Raw genomic sequence first — 16,295 nt, 5'->3', positions numbered from 1 at the left:
AGGGAACTGTTTTCGATCAGCAAGAAAGTAATTCTAGGGAAATGCCCAGTTACTAACTCAAATGTTGTTATATTTGTACATTCATTTCCTGTTCCTTGGGTGTAATGGTGAAGTTAAAGGCAGATTTTTTTTTTATTATTTTTTTTTTAACCCCCAGAATGAGGATACTGAAATACATTCGTTGCTGTTTTTACAGCAAGCATTGTCACACAATCTGTTTTTCTGTTCTGTTTGCTGTGGAGTGGACACAAGTCCTTGGAAGATGAGAATATGCAAGCAGATGGAGGAGAGGGGCTCTCTACATGTGCTCTGGGTGGTTCTGCAGGCACGTGATGAAATCCTGGACCGACTGACCCTCATAGCAGATCTTGTAGATGGTTGTAAACAATGGAAACCTAAAAGAAGTGTGTAGCAATGAAATACTTTTTACAGCTTATGGAAACATTTCCATCCCATTTATAGTGGGAATTTTTTTTTCTTTTACATTAAAAGGAAAATGGAAAAATTTCCTATCTTTATAATTTTAACTCAGAGGTGCCTTTACTAGAAGACTACATCAGGCAATGCAGAGGTACTTGGGGTGGTTCTTGGGGTGACAGCAGAGGAAAACTGTTTTGGAGACAAAACTCCTATCCAGTATTTTTTTTTATTTAGGAAAAAAAATCTTACATTTCTTACCCTCTTTTTCCTCCTGTGTGTAAAATGCGTATGTTATTTACATTCATTACTGACATTTAAAAGACTAAAAAGAATAAAAATGTCTAATAACTTTCTTCTCCTGGCTTAAAAGGTTTGTTCCCTTTTGCAAACTGTCTTCGTCATCGTGGTAAAAAAAAGAGTCCACTGAATGACTTGGAGCTGTGTGTGTAACTAAGGGCAATTATAAGATGCTTATTAGATCAAGGTTTGCTTTTAAAGTTCACATCCTGTTAAAATGAGCTGTCCTTTTCTTGCTTGTTTTTGAAAGACAATGCCACTCCAATCTTCTGTACCAGTCATGATTCTAATGGGGTTTTAAGTATACATTTAATGATGTTTGACCTCTCAGTACCACTGCAGTACAAGAGATAATGTGATGGAGGGAAGTTCAGTCTTTTCTGTTGTGTAAGCTGAGACAAAGGTTTGGAATTCTAAATTACCTTATGTCACCTAAAATAATAAGAAATACTTTTTATCTAAGCATCAAAGCATTGATATCAGCATGTTACCTAGTCCTTGCATATAAAGTGTTTTAATTAGGAGTATGCTCCTGAATTTTATACTAAGATAGCACTTGCACTGAAAGCAGTACTGCTGCAAACTGTAACAGTGATGTGCTGAGAAGAAGAAACCCTTTGACCTATTGTCCTGGTGTCACTGGGATAGAATCACAGGCAGGCCACATTAGCAGTTCTGAGTCAGCCAGGGCAGTGACTGGAGCTGGCTCACAGGTGCATCCCACACCATAAACATCACAGTATAAAGGGGGAAGTTTGCAGAATGCCTCCTGCTTGGGCTCCTGGTCTTGCTTAGGCTCTTCCTGAGGCTGTTCCTCTTTCTTCTCCTAAGGACTGCCTTCCCATTTATTGTGACCATTGTACGCTTCCTGGGCTGAGTATAACTTCATATAATTTGTACTGGCATTGCTGTTAAATCCATTTTAATTTCAACCCATGGATCTTCTTTTCCTGATTCGCTTTCTCTGATAGGGAGGGGTCATAAGGTGATAGAGAACTGCTGTAGCTTGGCCCCAGGTACAGGCTAAATATAGACACCCATAGACGATGTTTGCAAGCCAACTCTGTGTATGGTGTTCAGTCTGGTTTAGGGGGATGGAGATGGCTGGGTAGCTCCCTTGGAATTTTATGTAAATTTTGTTTTCTCTCTGTCTGTAGTTTGGTTTTTCTAACACTGTTTAGCCCTCATCCCTTTCTACTGACCATGGAAATGAGGTATCATGCTAAGCTGAGCTCTAACAGTGTAGAAAGCAGTTGTCATGGAAACAAACAAGATAATTAAACACTGTTAGGGAAGTTACGCATCGTTCATCATCTGTTGTTCATTCCATTTTTGAAAATAAAAGCACTTACTTATTGAGCATATTTTTCTGTTGCAGAATCTTGTAGACTTCAGCTGAGGTCAGAGGACCTTGCAGCTTTTGTCCATTCAGCATCTCATTTTCCAGTTCCTCAATGGACTAGAAGAGAGGAGACTGATTACTTGGATCAGATTCCAGGGGGGACACTGCTGCAAAACCAGCAGTTATCAAGAAGGTAAACAGATAATGATGCCATTGTAAGACACAGAAGTATTCCTTCATGCATCAGTGTAAAATATTTCAAAATCCTCCTTACTTTTCCTGTGCGGGCAAAAGCTTCTGCTACTTTTCTGTTGCGTCCCCCGTAGCAGGTAGTGATTAGGTCAGCGACACCACAGCTCTCCAGAAAAGTGGCTGTTGATACCTCTCCCCTGCAGAACATCTTGGCAAAGGCCACCATTTCCATGAGGCCCAAGCGAATCACTGCTGCCTTTGTGTTATCACCAAAATCCAGCCCGTCGCAGAACCCGGCTCCCACTGCCACGATGTTCTAGAAACAGTTTAGTGCAAAACACAGAGGAGGAAAGGAAACCATCAGGCAAGGTTTGTGGTTCATCGGTGTGCTTTACACCCACAAATCTGTCTTCACCAGGACAAGGTTCAGTTTCCAAAGGCCGTGAATTTACCTTATGAATCACAGAATGTCAGGTTGGAAGGGACCCCAAGGATCATCTGGTCCAACCTTTCTAGATGCTGGTGTAGTTTAAATGAGATGGCCCAGCACCTGTCAAGCTGAGTCTTAAAGATGACTTCTTACGAAGAAGGTGGACAGCTAGTTACTGTTGGACAGAAGTAACCAGATTCCTAGATGATTTTTATAAAGTGCCCACTGATACTCCCATGAGCAAAAAGCAGCTTGTTTAATGCAGTCATATTACAGTCACACAGCATGTATGCAATTAATGTTCTGTTTTTCTGCTAGTTCCAGGCTGGGAATCACTGACCTTGCTGTTCTAACTCTTTAAAATATCCCACACGGAGTCCTGCCTTTCTAGATTTTGTCTGTGGGTCTCCAAACGGACATGAGTTCTACGTACAGATGTGTGGCAGTTTAGGCTGGGTGCCCCCTGCCACTGCCGCATGAGATACACCTCTGGTGTCCTGGGTGCCCACCCACAGGGGTGGACACAGGAAACGACGTATTTCTACCCATAAATCCTGCACCCTATAAAGCCATCTGCAAAGTCATTCTCTTCCTCTTTCTTCCCTCTCTGCTCCCACGGGAGATGTCCTCTCTTATCGGGTAATGCCGGGGGAGTATCCTCAAGGCCTCTTAGGCCTGTCTAGGCCTAATGCCAGGAGGAGAATGGAGGGGGGGCAGTCTCAGACCTGGCCAGTCTGAGACTTGCCTAGCAGCGGGAGGAGGAAGAAAGAGCCCTGGGGGTTTGGGTTTACCCTCAGGTGGGGAGAAGGGAAGGATTGGGAAGCCTCTGGGAATTCTGTGAGGGGTTCTGTACGCTTTGGGATACTCTTTGTCACTATGCTTTGTAGTTTGTAGTTTTTTTTGTAGCTTCACCAATTGCTTTTCCATTTAAACTTTCCATCACTCTCCAATCCATTTGTGTGAGTCTCATTCTTTTGTCCCTTTCGGGGCAAGAGACGATCTGTGTCTGGCCCCAAACCAGTACAGATTTTTGGTAGCAGAGGATGGTTACGATCCATCGACCTCTGGGTTATGGGCCAGCAAATCAGATTTGGGGTTTGCCTGCAAAAATGGGTGGTAGAATTGCCCTTTTCTGCAGCTTTGGACAAATGTTCTGGGATCCTAAACATCTTCATAACTCCTTACCATTGTCCTGCACACCTGCATTCCCACCTCCCAGTTTCCAGCCCCTAAGTCCCTAAATCAGTGCAGTTTGCTGTATATTCTATGATTCTGCATCTGGGTCGAGGCAATCCCAAGCATGAATACAGGCTGGGCAGTGACTGGCTGGAAAGCAGCCCTGAGGAGAGGGATTTGGGGGTGCTGGTGGACAAGAAGCTCAACATGAGCTGTCAATGTGCACTTGCAGCCCAGAAAGCCAACCAGAGCCTGGGGTGCATCAAGAGAATTGTGGACAAGGGAGATGATTCTCCCCCTCTACTCAGCTCTAGTGAGACCCCACCTGGAGTACTGGGTCCAGTTCTGGAGCCCCTATTACAAGAGGGATATGGACATGCTGGAACATGTCCAGAGAAGGGCCACTAGGATGATCAGAGGGCTGGTGCACCTCTCCTATGAGGAGAGACTGAAAGAGTTGGGGCTGTTCAGTCTGGAGAAGAGAAGGCTCTGAGGTGACCTTATTGTGGCCTTCCAGTATCTGAAGGGGGCCTACAAGAAAGCTGGGGAGGGACTTTTTTGGCTATCAGGTAGTGATAGGACTAGGGGGAATGGAATAAAGCTGGAAGTGGGGAGATTCAGGCTGGAAGTGAGGAAGTTCTTTACCATGAGAGTGGTGAGAGCCTAGAATGGATTGTCCAGGGAGGTGGTTGAGGCCCCATCCCTGGAGGTGTTTAAGGCCAGGCTGGATGAGGCTCTGGCCAGCCTGATCTAGTGTGAGGTGTCCCTGCCCATGGCAGGGGGGTTGGAACTAGATGATCCTTGTGGTCCCTTCCAACCCTGACTGGTTCTAGGCTTCTATGATATGACTAGTATGTCAGGCCCCATGTTAGACCCTGCAGCTTACAGAAGTCTCAGGTGAGACTACACTTTGGCCCGAATAAAAACATTTTGGTTTGAAATCACTTACTTTTAAGGCTCCACAAAGCTCTACTGTGTCAGAGTCAAGCACCACAGTAATCCTGAAATTGGGGGTCTGCAGTAATTCTTTAAAGATTTCCCCTTGCTTTTCATTTTTGCAGCCTGTGGGAAGGAAGGATAAAAGTCAGAGCTTTTTTGGCAGTGTTTGAGGTAAGTCACAATTAACCGAAACCTGGAATAAGGTCTCGTGGAACCACTTCAGGTTTTGTGATCCCAGTAACTGGGTGTTGCTAAACAAGAGATCTGTGTGACAGCAGTTCCTGCTGCTGGAAGACAGTGTTAAAGGTAAGTCTTGTCCTGCAAGTCTCAGGGCATTGACCAGGCATTGCTTAGTAACACTTTAAAGGGATTAGAAGTAGGTAGCCCCTAACACAGCTGTCTGCCTCAGCAAACTTACATAAGCAAAAACCTTACCAAAAAATCATACTTATAAGTTGCTTTGTACAACACAACAGTATAATTTCTGCTTTGGAAATGTAAGCCAGTGTAATTGCTAAGTGTTATCGTGGAACACAAATGATTAACGCCCAATTAATTCCCAGTTACAGGGAGATCCACAGAGGATGAATGTCAGCACTGCTTGAATATTTTTGTTGCCAGTTCCATAGAGGTCATGTATCAAGTCATTATGGTGCTTGCCCGAGGTACTGAGAGGAAGGGTACACTGTCTTCTGCAGTAAAGGGGCTGAGGTTTGCCTTTATCCAGAGAGCCCCTGGACAGCTGGGCAGAGACTTCTGAATGGAGTTTCACTTAATTTTTGCACAAGGAAGCTTGGTCTCCTTCAGGGAGAATGCAGCAGTGAGTTTTAGTAGCCTGAGGCACCATAGGGTTTCTGCTCCATCTCATGAGAAACTTTTTGGGTTTGCTTCTTAACAACAGTTGAGGTTGGGGGATACCCTGCCTCTTTGAGGTGGTTGTTTCTGGACTACGTGGCTTTCCATGAGGACAAAAGCAAGGAGCAAAGCTCCTTTACACAGTCATCATCACAGATGGCTTCAAACTGGGCCAGCAGAAGTTAAATTCTCCCCAAGAAAATGGAAAATTAATATTGCTTTGCTCTCCTAATCGTACCTAGTCCTAGTGCCACAAATGCCCTGCTGGTAGGGTTTTTACTGTTACTGTAACATTTGCAAGGCAAAGGAGCAGTATTGCAACAACAGTTTGGGAGTTTTTGCCTTCCCCAACTATGGAATGATGTAGCTTTAATTCTGACTGAGTTTAAAAATCAGTGGGTTGTAAGAACTGCTGGATGAACTTTCCAAATCAGGTCAGACCCAGACTGGGAGTATCTGAGGCTATGTCTTGGCAAGCAGTCTGAATGGGAGGAACAGAATGTTACTGGGTGGTTTTTGTTTTGTATTTTGGCTTTCTTTTCAAACAAAGATGGAGAAATATGCCTTGGGGATCTTGAGCACATATGAGCTTTTGATTGCATATCTCTATCTAGACCATATAGTGTAACAACTGTCAATGTACTGAGTGTTGAGCTATAAAGACACAAAAGGTGGTTCTTGCCAACTCTTAAAGAAAGAGGATTAGGCTGTAATAGTTTAAATTAGTCCTCAGCACTGAAACTCATCATAAGTTTGGATCTGATCCTGCCAGCACCAATCACCCTGCTAACTGTGCTGCCCCCCTGAAGGAGCTCAGCAGGCACTACACCCACCACACAAGTCAGGAACCACTTGGGACCCATCACAGCCTCTTGCTACATCCAGAAGCTATCCTGCTGTCCAGCCACAGGTGACATCAAACCACTGGTAGCAGCTCTAATTTTCTCTTTATTGCAATAGTTACCAATGGTGGTTTCACAGAACTGCTCATCAGCCACTTCTTTGGCTATGTTGGCTCCCATCAGCACACTGATTTCTATTTTCAGTTTCTCTCGAATGAGGTCAGAGATGAGCTTCAGGCCATCAGGACCCTCATCGACCCCCTGAATAAAAGATGACAGTTAAAGCCAAGTTATTAGAATAGGAAAATGACAGCAGTGAGGCACTGGTAAAGCTGAAGGTGTCCTATTGCCTGCAGCTCTCTGGTTTTAATGGGAAGGATTTGGGTCTTATACTCACTAGCATTAGCCATTAAATACAAATGTTCTGGCTTTGCACTTTGATAGCTGCAAGCTCAGGGAGAAGGTAGCAAGGGTCAAGGTAACCCTACAAGAAGCCTCATATCTAGTGCTGCTGTGCTGAGGCTTTCTTTGGTGCTATATTTTAACTTTGTGCTAAATTCCTGCACTACAGAACCAGACTTCTAAATTAAGCCTATAAGCAGTGGCTTTCTTGCAAGATCTAAGTATTAATCTGTTTCATTGGTATTAAGGAGTATACTGAGAAGCCTTTTTATATTTTTAAAGCTAAAGAAAGAAATAACTTTGCAGGAATTTCCTCCTTCTCTCATCTTCCTCTCCTCTATGTACTGCTGCTTGTGAGATAATTGCTATGGGGAGTGAGAAAAGGGGAGTGAGAAGAGCTGGTATTGCAGCCTGAAAACTTGAATTACAGTTCTTTCATTACAATTTAAAATTGGATATTTCAATATCAATATACCAATATATCAATTGGATATATGCAACATAAGAAAGTGTTAGACTCTGTTCCTATGCCTTGCCTTTGGCTTTCAGTATGAGGTTCTCTTAAAATATTAGTTCCCTTTAAGATTATGATAATATGGTACCTCTAACCTTAAAAAGAGATTCCAAAGTCCATGTAAGATCGAAATGGCTTCAGTTCTGCAAATTCCTTAGTGTTACTGCGCAGTTTTAATGCTGCTAAGAAAACCTTTAGCATGTACTTTGAAGAGGCACTTCAACCCAGTGCTTTTTCCAGCTAAGAGTTAATTGAGGCTGCAGTCTGAGCACTTTTTCTGGCAGCAGCAGCAGCTTATATCGGCCCTTTCTCTCCCATTTTCACCTCTGGCCTAAGCTAAGGGGGAAGCAATCCAGGCTAAAAGTGGTTGGCAAAGACAGTTACTCTTAGCCTGGCTGGGTTGCTCCATCCTTTTCTCTCCACAGCCATGTGGGTAGTAGAAGAGCTGGCAGAGGCTGGGTAAATTTTAACTCTTGCAGGAAGAAATGCCTGCATTTGTGCAGCTCATGCAGCTGAGGACTGGAGCTCCCGTCCTGAAATTGAAGCTATTTATTTAGTCCACACAGACTGAGTCTTGTGGAGGTGACAACCTACCTTGATCAGTGAAATCCCAAAGGTCCCAGGTTTCATCTGGCTGGCAATCTGCTCACAAATCCGTCCGATGAATTGATGTGGCAGAACAAACACTAAAATGTCTGCCCCGTTTGTTGCTTCCACTATGTCAGGTACAGCCACCTGGGACAAGGATGACAACCAAAATGAGCTCCAGGTAGGAATCCTCACACCTAGCGAGATACCCATACACCAAAGACATGGAAGACACTTTGCAAACGTCCTTAATTTTAACAGTGTGGCATAGCTGCTGGCTCTCCACATGAGCAGCCTCAGCTCTCTTCTGATATCACAGAATCACAGAATGTTAGGGGTCAGAAGGGACCTCCAGAGATCATCGCGTCCAAGCCCCCTGCCAAAGCAGGATTACCTAGGGCAGGCCACACAGCAACACAGAGTCTCCAGAGAGGGAGACTCCGCAACATCTCTGGGCAGGCTGCTCTGTCATGCTCACCATAAAGAATTGTCTCCTCCTGTTGAGGTAGAACCTCTTGTGTTCTAGCTTGTACCCATTGTTCCTCGTCCTGTCACTGGGCACCACTGAAAAGAGGCTGGCACCTTCATCCTAATATCCACCCCCCAGATATTTATAGATGTTCATGAGATCCTCTCTCAGCCTTCTCAAGACTAAAGAGCCCCATGTTTCTCACTCTTTCTTCATAGGAGAGATGTTCCAGTCCTGCAATCATCCTCCTAGCTCTCTGTTAGACTCTCTCCATGAGATCCCTGTCTCTCTTGAACTGGGGATCCAAAACCGGACACAGTAAAGCAGCCTAATTATTGCAGGTTTGGATTTTTTAATAATTTTGCTTTTAACTTGCCTCCCAGCCCTGTGTGGATAAGCTGGGGAAGATGATATACTTCCTAAACTTGCACTGTCCAGGGAAGCCCTTTTGCTGGTTCAGCTTCTTCAGGTTCCTGAAGATAACTGAACAAGGAGCACAGGAACAAAGCAGAGTGGTGAGACAGAGCCTCTTCTGGCAGTTTTTACTTTCCATAGGTCACTAGCTGAGAGCTATTCTGAAATAAACTGTATCACAAAGCACAGACTATTGTCATACTTGAGCTGGGATGGGTTGCTTGTTTTAAATATATAGTAACTTGACCAATAGTTAAAAAAACAGCCCCAACATTCTTACTAACTAGCAAGCTGTATCTTCCTCCAAATGCTAGCATTACTCAGAACAGGTCACTTTGAGCCTGCTAGTACAAACAGTTTACAACCAGAGCAAACACTGCCCTTGGACACAGCCTTGGAGCACACCACCCCAGAGCAAGCAGGATTCCCAGTGGAAGAACCAGAACTGCTTCTAGCAACGCTGCTTCTCTGGAAAAACAGCAAAGCAGGAGTGGAGCAGAGGCTGGCAGTGCTGTACAAGCAGTGCTCCTCTCTATCCAAAATATTGCAGGGCAATGGAGGGAAAAATAAGTTGGTTTTTTTTTTTTTTGTCAGTCAGAGATGAAGGTGTGAAGGTCCCTCCAAATTTTGCTGCACCCAGCTGATTTCTGCTGGTAAGGCCTTGGACTTTGCTACAGACAGGACATGGCTGTTCTCAAGTGATGATGACATGCCTGTTGAGCTGCTAGAGGGTTGTAAAAATAACACTGACAAGTCCATTGTAACCCAGGAGAACTCTGCAACTGTTCAAGAAACGTGGTGCTGCTTTATTTTTACCACACATAATAGCAGCATTTGACAAAATCTTAATAGTCAAAGCCCCTACCTTGCTTGCTTCAGCAGCAGTAAATGATCTAAGCTGATTTAAGCAGAGATGCATAACTTGGTATTTTAAATGTTCATGAAATTTAAATACCTTATAATTTTGGTGGAATTTAAAGTATTAATTATAGCAGTGTATTGCTATCCTGAAATCACCCATGAGCCAATAGCTCATTATTAATTTCCTTGTAAGCCACATCTGTTAGCTGTGCTGTTGATTATTTTTTTTTTCAGAAGGGAGAGCAGTAGCTGTTCTCTTTTTTTTTTTTTTTTCCAGGAGATGCTGTGGGTTTGAAATATCTCAGCTCTGTGTGGACAGACCTCCGCCTGCTGTTTCTAGAATGATTTCTGCCAGGGAGGAGGATGGTGCATTACCAGCACATGACAGTTGGATGTTTGAAGTCGAATGTGACATGAGACAAGCAGAAGTCATACAAGTGAGTTATATGTCAATAGTGGAGTGAGTGAGGTGGCAAATCAGAATGAAGCAGTGAATTACTTCCTAGTTTCAATTGTGCCTGATTTTGCTTCCCTTATAAAACAGAAAAAAATATTTCAGGGTTTGTGTTTTTTTTCAACTTACCACATTTTTGGGTAGCTTGTATCCAGGCAGATATTTAACATTTTCATGTTCCTGGTTGATTATTTCTGAGAGTTTTCTTCCATTGATAATCTCTTCAAACACCCACATCCTGACAGTAGGATCAAATCTGTTGGACTTCTGGACATTTTTGCCAATGATTCTTGCTATAGCTGATCCCCTTAAAAGAGAAAAGAGCTGTAATGACTAATGGGAAACAAATAGCTTTATTGTGAATTGGAAACACAAATTACTTTAAATGTAATAACTCCTAAGAGGCCTGTGCTATAAAGCTGTTCAATGCTTGCTATACTTATGAGAAAGCTTTATTCACTAATCTTCATCAAAACCCTCTCAGTTTAAAAATGCAGAAAGCAGAACCAGGGAAGAAAACTGTGATAAGGAATCTGAAGTCACACCAATGATTATAAACTGGGAGTGTGATACACCATCAGCAACACTGAAAATACAGCACCTGGAACTTAAATCTCTCTTGTTCCTTGCATAATTCTTTTTTTTTTTTTTCTGAAGACAAATATAATCCAGGTGATAAAGCAGACTTTGATGTCAAGTTGTTAACCAAAACTGTCAAGTCTTTGTTCATTTCATCTAAAATAAATGCATCCCACTTTCCCACCAATAACCAGAAAATTGCACTAAGGATTTAATATAAGACCTAAATCCTCTGAAATTGTTATTTTCTTTAAAACAAGCAAACAAACCTAAATCCTCAGAAATTGTTATTTTCTTTAAACAAACAAACAAAAAAACCCAAACCCCAAACAAACCAAACTTAAAATAATTTCAACCTGATGGCTTCTCTTTATTGCTCTACTTATTACTGTAATGAGGTACATAATATTTGCAGCCTGAGGATATTTTAACCATCCACTGTACTCTTCTTCAGTCATGCTGATAATTTTTTAATCTCAGTTCAGACAATTTCATTTCCCCATCCCCACTGCAGCCTTGCAAGCATTCACTTATTTTCTTGGCAAGAGAGAATTAAAAATCCCATAGAAAATACTGGAAGTATTGCTAATGTTCTTAAAATTATATGGGGAGGAGGGGTGATTACTTTTTACTTCTCTGTCCACTCTTCCTATTTTAATGTTACTTTAATCCTTTGAGTACTGACTTATTTTACTAACACAACTGAAAGAGGAGGTCCTGTTGCAATACATTTGTCCTCTGACCCACTTGTAACACACCTGCAGTAGGGGGCATGAACAGGATTTAGCTGTGGTATGTTTTCTGGAACTGATAAAAGTCTTGAGTGCATCCAAGACGAAGTTCAGGTAGGTCTGTGCTGTCAATGGCTCAAAGGGAAGCCAAGTTGTAACTGGCTCTCCTCGGCTCAGCCTTATTTTTGACCTAACAGGTTTGCACAAAGCTGGATTGCTCAATCTGTAGTAAAAGAATGAAGGTTTCATCTTAATCTTTCACGATAAAGAAATCCTACCGAGATCAGGGTTCACTTCGCTCAGCCTTCACTATATGCTATATCCTGAGCTGCTGGCTGGGGTGGTTTTAATTTTCTTTTGGGGTTTTCTTGGTTGGTTGGGATTTTGTTGTTTGTTTTGTTAAGGGATGGTTGGTTTGTGCTTTTTAAAAGATTTAGGGAAATGGTTTAGGGGTGAACCTTTACTGTAAGAGTTCTGCTTTATTGAAAGGCAGGCATACAGTCCTATCCTACATTTATATTATTTATAAAATTACTTATGTTCTGGTTCTTTTGTCCTGCTATCAACAGAGAGCACAATCAAGGCTCAAGCTGAGGATGAATTGTGGCTCTGCATAAAAAAAGATGTGTCTTAATAAGAAAAGGTTGTGGGTTTTTTAAACAGATAAACTGGAGATCTAAATTAGTTGTCCAGATTGTTCTGGAGTCTTGGATGTTGCCACCCAAGTATTTTCCTATTGACAAGACATTGGTGAAGGTATAGCAGGCACAAAGGTAGCTCCATAAATTACAGCATTTTTGTCTGGTTTCATTTCAGATGAATGAGGATTTGGGGGAGAAAGGGTTTAACATTTAAAAAAGCATTGAGTAGTCATCACACTCCTCACCACACGCCTCACCACAAAAATCGTCAAACAGTTTGAAACTTGATGCTCTGTTTACTTAGTCTATTTAAAATTCAGTCTCTGCTGATCAGCCTTGGGAAGAAGAATTGCTTTGTCTGAGAAGGTGGTGTTTGGTGGACTACACAACCTTTGCCAAAGAGGGCTGCTTATGCAAACAACACCAAGGATGCTCACAGATAAAGGCTTTGCCATGGTCTTGTTTTCTCCAAAATGCAATTCAGTGAAGATTAATAGAAGGCAGAGAATGCCACTTAGATCATGTTAAAATGTGAAAACTGTCAGTCAGGTGTTTTTCCTCCAATTATGTTAATCCACATTGGAAGTGATTTACATATTGCTAAGAAAAATAAAGCTTTTATCTGGAGATTTCCTATCAGTATAATGAGAAAGCTTTGATGTAGAATAACTCAAGTAAGACCCACTATTTACATATCTGAATATGAAAGTGTTTGTGGCATGCATCAGCTCTGGTGAAAAATAGAGCCTAGTCGACCCCATGAAGCAGCTAGTCCCTTCCTGACACAAAGGGCAGTCAAATATGCTTATGTTGTTCCTAAGAGTATTTCTGAGGAGGTCTTAAAGACCTCAGTGGTTGCAGGTCATATTTCTTCCCCAACAAGCCCATCCCAGAACTTTGCTATTCTTAGCATTTGAAAGATCATCCTCACATCTTACCTAAGTCTTTCTCACTGCAGTTTAGGCCCATTTCTATTCTAGAGGGGTGGAATACTGTTTTTCTCTTTTAGATGCTTGAAGATGATCATGTATTCCTCCAGTCTCTTTCTAAGACAATCACCCCAAATTTATTTACATTATAGTATTGCTCAGGTTGGAAAGGACCATGGAGGTCTCCAAAGTGTGAACACCACAGTTCAGACAGGTGTTAAGGGCGTTGTTCAGTCAAGTCTTGAAAGCTCCTCTCTGGGCAGCCTGTCCCAGTGCTTTATTATTCTCATAGAGCTTTGGTTTTTTCCTCCCTATACGCTGAGTCAGAAATCTCCTCTGGTTCAATTTATGACCAGTGGGTTTTGTTTTCCTTCTATGTACTTCCATAAAAAGCCTGGCCATCTGTCCATGTTGAAGAGAAGAACATAGTTAAAGCTCAATCTTCACTGAGGACTCTGCAGTCCAAATGAATCTAAAAGGACTGGAAGACCTTTAGTAGTCAGAAGGGCCAGGGAGTGAATTAAAACTAGGTAACAGATCTGTGAGTAAGGTAAACACAAACCCTTCTGCACTTGGTTGCAACTGCAAAATGCAGTGCAGCACTTACTCCACTTTAACCACACCACTTGTGGGTCTTCTGGTAGTGTTGACTTAGTAAGCTCCTGTGCTGAACTTCTATAACTGGCATGAGCTATTGCAACATGCTGCCTCACGTGTCAGCCTTGTTTCTGAGCTGCAAGAAAGACTGAAGTGCAGTGTTCTGAACTGTCACCCAAATATCCAGGAGGAACTCAAGAGAAAAATGGTTACTGAAGATAAATATTATATTTCTATGTTGTGCTAAGACAACCTGTTCTGCCAGAGAGGCTATGAATAGATGTGATTTAAACATCAGAGCACAATGTTTATTTCCTCCCCAAAGATTTTACAGACTGCGTGTGACAGGAAGCAAGAGATGGTCCCAGGCAGACAGGCAGTAAGTAGATAGCATTGAATGAGCTGGGGTTTCTATATCTCTGTGGCATAACTCCTTCCAAGTTTGTAGGTACCTGTGGGAAAAAAGAGAACTTTCTCCAGTACAGATATGAAGGAAGACAACTAATTGGCTTTGAAGAATGTCTTATGGCAAGAGGACAGCTTGGGAAAGGCAGGAGGTGCTTGCTTGAGGATGCAGCAAGAGAATGATGAAGACTGTCCCTGTGGGATGACCAAATGTAAAAGCTGATTCCCAGATATATAGCCATGGGTGTTGAGGACTTGTAAGTGACAGCGAGCTGTCTGCACAGGCTTGGATTCCTGTGGCTAAGGTGAAGCAGACAAAGGCAGCAAGGGTGAGATGCAAGTGCTGTAATGATGTGGTGAAAGTGGCAGCTGGGGAAACACTGGTGCAGAAATGATGGGGCAGGATTGTGTTCCTCAGGGCCAGAGAAAGCCAGGTGCATGATCAGGAGTTCCTGGAGATGACTTAGCTGTGCAGGTAGATGTGAAAGGCTGTATCTGAGAGATGTCATGCACAAAGAACCTATGATCCGGAAAGGGCATGCACGTGGGGGCTCAGAAAGCAGCAGACTGGTTTTGCAAGGCAGGAAGGCAAAGAGCCATGTTTTAACTGCTGTTTTCTCAGCAGCTCACAAGCAACCACTCCCTCACCTATTGATTGGTTTTGGCATTTGCTTCCACTTAGCTGTCAAGATATTTTAAAAATCTTAAGGATCCTGCCCTTCTTGTACAAAAACAATCCACAGAACTACCCAAAGCGTGGGTTTGCTAATTCTAAGTGCATGCACTTACATGTTGATCTGTTTGTGTGCAGGTTACATAAACTGTAAGAGAAGATGCAAAGTCCAGTGAGATAGGATTTCCTGGTGTCAGTGGGGTCTATCAGACCCCAGGAGCTCTGGAGATCCATACCTTTGTCCAGGCTAGCAAGGACTGAGCAGGAGCAAACCTAGTCTTATGAGTGGGGGACAGACTAAAGGGGGACCTAAACGCAATGCTTGTAATAGGGCTTTGTCTGCACCAGGATGCTGAGGAGGGTGGAAGAGAAAGGTGCCAATAGGTCATAGCTTTAAATGAAGCCTGTGTTCTGGTTCCTTCAAAGGAATACAAATGGCACCACTGCTCTTCTCACTACTGAATGCTCACAGGCCTCGCAGTGCCTCACAGGCATGCACAACCACAAGGGCACAGCTCTGGTCCTCTTTGGAATCTGTCACTAGACTTCAAGTGGCTCATACACTTCAGTGTTGCAGGATTCTCACTGCCAGGTTCATCTCCCTGGGAGTGCTCAAGGCCAGGTTGGAATAGGCTCGGAACAATCTGGTCCAGTGGAAGATGTCCCTGCCCATGATAGGAGGGTTGGATCTTTAAGGTCCCTTCCAACCCAAACCGTTCATCGATTCTACGACGATAGTCCCTATCCAAGGAGTCCACCAAGCTGAGGCAGGACACGATCGGGACAGGGGCAGCGCTTTCAGGACCATGGAGACCCTCCTGCTGCCCCGGCTTCCGTACCTCACCTGTTGCGAAGTCCCCAAGCAGCGGCTGGGTGGCATTGGCCCGGGGCACGACCTGTCCCGGGGCACGACCCGGCCAGGCGGTCCCGTTGTGCTGCTCCGCCACTCCGCTGCGGGGACGGAGGGGAGAAACAAGGACGGAACGGGGAGGGAAAAAAAAAGGAAAGAAATGGGGGGGAAAAGGGAGGAAGGCAGGTGAGCGGGGAGACGGAGGGTGCCCCCCCCGCGCTGCGGCACTCACCAGTTCCCCGAGCCGACGATGCAGACGCGGAGCGGCGACATGCTGCGGGCTGCGCTGCCTTCCCGCCCGGAGCTCTGCCGGCTCGGCTCAGCTGAGCTCAGCCCGGCCCGCTTGCCAGCACCGCCCCTCCGGCCCGGCCCCCGGCGCCTGCGGGAGGGACCGACGTTCGCGGGTGGCGGCCCCCGCAGGCTTTTCTGCGTGCGTCGGCCTTTGCCCTGAGGAGTTGCCCTGCGAGCGCCGGCTGAGGCCAGCGAGGGTTCAGTGTCCTGGAGGGGGAATAGGAATTACTGGGTGAGGGCCTGCATGGGCCCGGCGCTTCTCGTGGTGTGGGACCTTCGTGTCCATTGGCGGCCCCGGGGGTCGGGTAACGTGGTGGAGCTTGGAGAAATGCAGCAAGCTGAGCCCTTAGGAGCAGTGAGAACAGGCTTGACTTTTTCCCATAGATGAGGAGCCCACTGGGGAA

At 44.1% G+C, this 16,295-nt stretch overlaps 1 protein-coding gene across 2 annotated transcripts; it reads right to left on the bottom strand.

Moving 5' to 3' along the window:
* Nucleotides 1–298: 298 nt before the first annotated feature.
* Nucleotides 299–15,876, bottom strand: LOC128967046 (glycerol-3-phosphate dehydrogenase [NAD(+)], cytoplasmic-like). 2 transcript variants are annotated; one of them, XM_054381030.1, is made up of 8 exons: nt 15,833–15,876; nt 10,325–10,502; nt 8,004–8,144; nt 6,616–6,754; nt 4,807–4,919; nt 2,334–2,567; nt 2,070–2,176; nt 299–395 (listed from the first exon to the last, which is right to left on the bottom strand). In XM_054381030.1, the coding sequence occupies exons 1-8, from the start codon at nt 15,871–15,873 to the stop codon at nt 299–301; spliced, it is 1,050 nt and encodes a 349-aa protein (XP_054237005.1). In that variant the 5' UTR covers nt 15,874–15,876. The 2 variants fall into 2 exon arrangements, with proteins under 2 accessions (XP_054237005.1, XP_054237004.1); XM_054381029.1 differs by having other exon boundaries at nt 8,004–8,080; nt 10,330–10,502; nt 15,833–15,873.
* Nucleotides 15,877–16,295: the final 419 nt, after the last annotated feature.

Source organism: Indicator indicator, chromosome 5 (assembly GCF_027791375.1).
Source record: "Indicator indicator isolate 239-I01 chromosome 5, UM_Iind_1.1, whole genome shotgun sequence".
Taxonomy (NCBI): domain Eukaryota; kingdom Metazoa; phylum Chordata; class Aves; order Piciformes; family Indicatoridae; genus Indicator; species Indicator indicator.
This window is presented reverse-complemented; position numbering and strand designations above follow the sequence as displayed.

Bases quoted from the DNA above. Each gene is read 5' to 3' on its own strand.
- LOC128967046 (XM_054381030.1), bottom strand. From the start codon at position 15,873: ATGTCGCCGCTCCGCGTCTGCATCGTCGGCTCGGGGAACTG. The intron at 2,568-4,806 runs GTAAGTGATTTC...AACTGTTTCTAG, and splicing joins AGCTTTGTGGAGCCTTAAAA to AACATCGTGGCAGTGGGAGC. The intron at 396-2,069 runs GTAAGTGCTTTT...CACTTCTTTTAG, and splicing joins CAGAAAAATATGCTCAATAA to GTTTCCATTGTTTACAACCA.